This window comes from Neodiprion lecontei, chromosome 6 (genome assembly GCF_021901455.1).
Source record: "Neodiprion lecontei isolate iyNeoLeco1 chromosome 6, iyNeoLeco1.1, whole genome shotgun sequence".
Classification (NCBI taxonomy): Eukaryota; Metazoa; Arthropoda; class Insecta; order Hymenoptera; family Diprionidae; genus Neodiprion; species Neodiprion lecontei.
Window position 1 is genome coordinate 16,622,816 of NC_060265.1, and position 6,714 is coordinate 16,629,529.

The window sequence follows — 6,714 nt, forward strand, 5'->3', positions numbered from 1 at the left end:
ATCAATTAATTTACTTATTTTCTTATTTATTAATTTTTGTGTTTTCGTTCTTGATTATCCATATGCTGCCTGACGGGGCTTGTCCCAGGGCGAATAAATAAACGCTTCTCTCTCTTGCTCTCTCTCTCTCTCTCTCTCTCTATCTATTTATTTATTTATTTCAATTATTTTCTAACTCATTTATTCGTTTATCTTTATCATTTTTACTACTGTTATATAACTATTATTATTGTTACAAAGGGTGAAATCACCTGTTTTGCCCCCTCTTTAATGATCTAGTAGTCAGCATAGATAAAAGACGTTTATAAACCTCTTATGTCTTTCAAAAGAATAAGGTTGCTGCGTCAACCAACATTATTGCAAAAACAGTCTTATTTCAGACTTTAAACGAGAAACACATATCTTGCATTGCAGCATTTTCACAACATTTTATTCACGCTCTTGATTTCTTTTGACTTGATAATTAAACTCGCGGATCCATATTTATTTTCCGTAACGTCAAAGTACGTTACATTGGTGTCGGAAGCGGGATCTTGAGTTTCTTTTCAATTAAGTCGATTCAGTGCGTGAAATAAACTATGAGCAACAGTCGTTTGACGCGCTCACGTCGAAGGGAAAGTGGCAAAGAAGAACCTTTCGTTATGGAGAATCCGCGGGTCCCTGAAACGATTCCATCACCTTCAGTGGACCCTCATCCAATTCCTTCGACAATCTCTCAAATTGATCTGCTGAAGATCATGTCTCAACAGCAAGAGGCTGCTGAGCGCCAACAACAGCAACTTCTTCAGCTGCTTCTTGATCAACAAGAGCAGCGAAAAAGAGAACAAGAACAACGAGAAAGAGAACTTGCCTCTCAGTTGGAGCAGCGAAGAAGAGAACAAGAACAACGAGAAAGGGGAATTGCCTCTCAGTTGGAGCAGCGCAGGCTTGATAGAGAAGCTCAAGAACGATCCGAGAGCAGTTTGCATGAACTATTCCAGACGACTGTGGCAGCTCTTCAGGCTGTTCATCAGGTGAATGGCTCAGGAGAACCGGCTGTCACCCCACGAGGTTCCACAGTCGTTACTCCGCTTCCCTCTCCTGTTCCCTCTCCTGGTCCCGTTCCCGCTGTCCGACAGGTCCAACATCCAGGACAGTTCCAAGATGTACGAGACTTAAGGTCTGTGCCTTTTATTAGGGGAATAGATGAATCCCCAATTGGTAAAGTAATAGTTAATAATGAGGATGGCTTTTCCGAGCCTTTGCCTCAGGTTCAACCTCGTTATTCCCATTTAAGCCAATTAAATAATACAAGATTTCCTGGGGTTGCTTCTCAAATTAACGAGAAACCTTTTTATCCTTTAAAACCGCCAATTTTTGATGGAAAGATTCCATGGGCAGATTATGAACGCCAGTTTAATACGATTGCAAAACATAACCAGTGGGACTCCGCCATGAGGGCCCACAGTCTTGCCTCTTGTCTTCGAACGCCGGCTTTGAATGTTTTAACGGCATTGTCTGAGGAAGAAATATCCGACTATGAGAAACTTAGCTCTGCACTTAAATTAAGATACGGAAAGGACCACTTGACGAAACTGTACACGGCTCAATTACAGACTAGAAGACAAGGACGAGACGAAGACCTCGCGTCTCTTAGTCAAGATATTGAACGGCTTTCTCGTATAGCTTTGCCAGATCACGAGCCGTCTCGTAATTTATTAGCGACACAAGCTTTCTTAAACGCAATCAATGATCCAGAAATTAAAATGGCCGTTGGAACATCGGGCCTCACTTCTCTGAGGGAGGCAACGGCCAAAGCCCTCGAGGTGGAGGCAATGAGGAAACAATATTTTGGGCTGAACAAGCTTCGTCGGATTGAGGTGTCCGAAAACACCTCAGAAAGACGAAGTTTTGAACACTCGGAGGAATCAAAACCTCAAAAATTATAAAAATAAAAATAACAAAAGTAATTTTAAACCAAGAAATCGAGGTTCTTTTCAAAACCAGAAAAACAAGCGTGTAATTAAGAACGCGGTTATGACAAGTCAAACCAGCTTGACTTGTATATTTTGTAAAAAAACAGGCCATGACGCCAATCATTGTTTTCTAATTAAAAAAATTAGTAGAGAACCTATGCAAGGCTCGAATCCAAACTCTTATAACTGGCGTAAGAAAAATATTGAAATAGGGGAAGCAAATCCTCAGTCGAGTTCTTCAACAGGAACTCACCCAAAAAACTAATTCCAGATGATTTGTCGGGGCGAAAATCATCGCAGATTGTTAGGAGTGAAAGCCCTCTTAAAGAACAGTTTTTAATTAGAAGTCTACGACAGTCTGGTCTTTACGCGCGCGGTACTGTAAATGGCGTCGATTGTCTATTGGTAATAGACACGGGCGCAGAAGTAACCGTAGTTCGATCGTATCTCTTTAAATCCGATGACCAGATTGTTCCCTCTTTTTCTCTGCGAACGGCGACTGGAAAGACGACCCCGGTTTTGAGACAGGTTACTGTCCAAATTAACCTTTTTGGGTGTATCGACTCTCCGCATAAGGTTTTTATAGCAGATATGGAGGATCAAGGTATTTTGGGAATAGACTTTCTTACAGCTCCTAACTGTGTTATCTCGACTAAGAAAAATTCACTAGCTTCAAACAATCGCGAAATAACTCTTTGTACAAATAGAAATGGAATTTATTGGACTCCTCCTAGAATTCGGGAAATAGAACTTTCAGAGGATGATTTGCAACAACGTTTCCCTTCACATTTACAGAGCCTTGTTGAGAAATCTTCGATTTCGTTGAATTCAGCTCAGATAGAATCGTTTGAATCTCTTTTGCTAGAATTTATAGATTCTTTCGCCAAAGATAGTGGTGATAAGGGCCGATGTACTTCTGTCAAGCACAAGATCGACGTCGGAGAGAGTTCGCCAATAAAACAAGCTCCTCGAAGACTCGCTCTCAACGCCCGAGAAGAGGTGAAGAAGCTTGTGGAAGACATGCTAAAGAACGATGTGATTGAACCATCGTCTAGTCCCTGGGCCTCACCAATCGTCCTTCTTAACAAAAAGGACAGATCCAAACGATTTTGTATCGATTACAGGAAGCTGAACGATATAACGAAGAAAGATTCTTACACTCTACCAAGAATCGACAAGACACTCGACCTGATAGCTGGTGCAACTTGGTTCAGCACCATAGATCTTCAGAGCGGATACTGGCAGGTTGAAATGGATTCTCTAGATAAAGAAAAAACAGCTTTTGTTACGGGTTTAGGAGGATTATGGCAGTTCAAGGTGTTACGTGGGGGTGAGGGTGTACTGAGCGGTGGTAGTTTATGATTAATTGACTAATCTAGCTCCCACGTAACGACAATGAATAATAATTAAAACTAAGAAAAGACTTACCTTTCGGTAAGCCGGTAATTTGTAGGATCGTGTCGCTATAGACCTGTACAGGTCTGTGAGGTTTGTTTAAATAGTTGAGGCTATTTTATAATAAAGAAAATGGGAAGAAGGTCGCTCAAAATAAATGTTTAAAAAGATTTAACTGGTAAAAGATGAAGTATATTCTGGTTCAATTTAGTTATTGAAATATCTGGTAACAATCGATGGTGATAAATATATATATGAGCCAAAAATAACAATTTATAAAGTTTTCAAGTTTATAAAAATCGTGTGTTATACTATTCTAGAAGATAATATTATTTGGTACCAGGAACATCTACTCTGAACGATGGTTATAACTAGCTGGTCGTGATAATTGTATTGTATCTCTCTTTTTAGATTATCTTAAATCGTTTAATATAATATATATATATATTTAATATATATATTTAATCGTTTAGTCTTATTTGTTAATTCTTGGAAACAATAAATGGAATTTAATTGGGGGTAGTGAAGCTAGTCACCAATTCTATGCTTGGTTTTTGTGAATTTACTGAAGTAGTTTTGATTATCAAGGTGAACAAGAATTCGTCTAATTTTTTGAGGGTTAACACTCGGATTGACTTAGCTTTTGGGTGAATCGGTCGACGAGATTGAGAGCCGTCGGATCGTGTCGGTCTGCGTCGGTAGAATGCTGGACCAGGGGCCTCACCTCAAATTTGGAAGAGTTGATGAATCGAATGATGTTGAACGCTGGTCACTTAGTCTTTGTGAATTTAGAATAATATCTTGTTATCGAAAGTTTGAAAGTGTCTGTTTGTGATTTTGATGATAGGTTAAAATTGATTGGAACGATTATTTATTAAAAATGATAGTGTAATTATTATTATTTTCACTTAAGATTACCTGATTCGCTTGAATCAGGGCCGAACTCAATTTTAACTAAGGAAAATGGAATATCATAAAAATGTCTATTCGCGAAATGACGAGATTTAGTAAAGAACAGAAAAGATGGAAATGTAGAAGATAGTGAGTCTTTTGCAATTAATAGATTAACTGAATGCTCGAATTTAACGAATTAGCGCGAGACTTTAGGCCGGTCACAATTAAGATTTTCCAAACGCTACTCTTGCTCGAGAGGGCTAATCCGGGTTTACGTCCACGCACTTCGCGACTTGACAGACGAAAGACGCGGCTTCTTGGGCCCGAGGGTCCAAGGAGCTGCAGTTGTAATAAGTTACAACGGTAATTAGCCAATGGGGAGCGAGGCGACCTCCTGGCGCCCAAATCCACATGGTCAGCGTCACTTCACGCTCTCCAACGGTGTTCCGACGATTCTCAATCTCGTCGGTAACATATTGAAAATATGGACAAAAGATATTTGCATGCAATGTTTACACATTCATTCATACATTCCAATGAGTAATCTATTTTAATTTGATAGTTCTGAAGGTAGTGTTTTATCCTAGTTATTGATTATAATTTTGATTTAAAAAGAGGGATATTTTCAGGCTGAGCACTACTGATACTAACTCAGCAGTCTCTCATCTCAGTTCTTGGTACCAGCTAAATAAACGAAAGTGGAACCTTATGCTAGGGATCGTTGTTGGTCTCTACGTGACTTTTGCCAGGAGGGGTGGAACTCGCTGTTATTAGAATATGAGATTTGAATGAAATGATATACGTGCATTGAAGTAATCAAAGAAATGAAATGAAATAGAATTTTAAAAAGGTACGCCAAGGCAGTACGTCGGGGCGTAACATCGGTTATGCCGTTTGGTTTGAGTAATGCCCCGGCTACCTTTGAACGAATGATGGAGGCTGTTCTCCATGGGCTCACTGGCAAAATATGCCTCGTTTATTTAGACGATATAATCGTTTTTGGCAAGAACTTTGAAGAAGAAGTTCAAAATCTCAGACAAGTTTTCGCTAGGCTGAAGCAAGCAGGTCTGAAAATGAGCCCGAAAAAATGCCATCTGTTCCAGAAAGAAGTAGGCTTCCTCGGACATATCGTTTCAGCACAAGGTGTGAAGACCGACCCATCCAAAATAGAGAAGGTTTCTTCTTGGCCGACACCTAAGAATAAAGAACAAATTCAAAGCTTTTTAGGCCTTTGTGCGTATTACAGAAGATTTGTAAAAGGTTTCGCTAGTATAGCTAAACCTCTCCAACACTTGACCGGAATCAAGATTCCTTTTGACTGGACCCCGGAATGCGAAGAGGCTTTCAAGAAATTAAAAGAAAATCTTATTTCTTCGCCGATTTTAGCTTATCCAGAGGTCGAAATTCCTTTTATTTTAGATACGGATGCCTCTCTTTCAGGAATAGGCGGGGTTCTGTCACAAATTCAGGGAGGTCAAGAGAGAGTGATAAGCTATTTCAGCAGAGTTTTGAGTAAAACCGAGAGGAATTATTGTGTCACTCGTAGAGAGCTTTTAGCTGTTGTTAAGACCGTAGTACATTTTCACTATTATTTGTACGGCAGGAGATTTTTGATACGTACAGATCATGCTTCTCTCAGGTGGCTACTTTCGTTCAAATCACCCGAAGGTCAGGTAGCTAGATGGTTAGAAAGGCTCGGTCAGTACGATTTTGACATTCGTCATCGAGCAGGAATTCATCATGGAAACGCCGATGCTCTCTCTCGAAGACCCTGCGAGGAAATGCCAGAGTGTAAACAGTGTGCACGATTAGAGAAAAATCGTGACCCCTCTCTTATAATACGGAAGATTTCTTTCGAAAATAACCAGGAGGAATGGAGAAAATCGCAACAAGAGGACGACACTTTGAATCAAGTGAAGTCTTGCAAAGAAGCAGAAACTCGCCCGGACTGGCAGGATATATCCTTAGCCGAGTCAGATTTAAAAATTTATTGGGCTCAATGGGACTCTATCCTTTTCATTGATGGAATTTTATACCGAACATGGGAATCTGCAGACTTGAAAGAAATCAAGTGGCAACTTTTGGTTCCCAGGTCACGAGTTCCAGAGATTCTTGCTCTTTATCATGATTCTCCTGCAGGCGGACACTTCGCTTCAAATAAAACTTTGGGCAGAATTCGCAACTTCTACTTTTGGCCCCGTTGCCGGATGGACGTTGAAGATTGGTGTCGAAGATGTCGAATCTGCACGGCAAAGAAAGGACCTCGCGCGAAGGGACAAAGCTCTCTTCAAATTTACAACGTGGGAGCTCCATTTGAAAGGATAGCGATGGACATTCTCGGACCTCTCCCGATAACCCATTCTGTTAATAAATATGCTCTGGTTATTGCTGATTATTTTACTAAGTGGCCTGAAGTGGTTCCTCTCGCTGATCAAGAAGCCTCCACTGTAGCACAGGCATTCGTTAAAGA

At 40.3% G+C, this 6,714-nt stretch overlaps 1 protein-coding gene across 1 annotated transcript; it reads left to right on the forward strand.

Moving 5' to 3' along the window:
- Nucleotides 1-578: 578 nt before the first annotated feature.
- LOC124295169 (chromatin modification-related protein EAF1-like) lies at nucleotides 579-1,437 on the forward strand. Its single transcript, XM_046744058.1, has 2 exons — nucleotides 579-1,250; nucleotides 1,381-1,437. The coding sequence occupies exons 1-2, from the start codon at nucleotides 579-581 to the stop codon at nucleotides 1,435-1,437; spliced, it is 729 nt and encodes a 242-aa protein (XP_046600014.1).
- The last annotated feature ends 5,277 nt before the right edge of the window (nucleotides 1,438-6,714 follow it).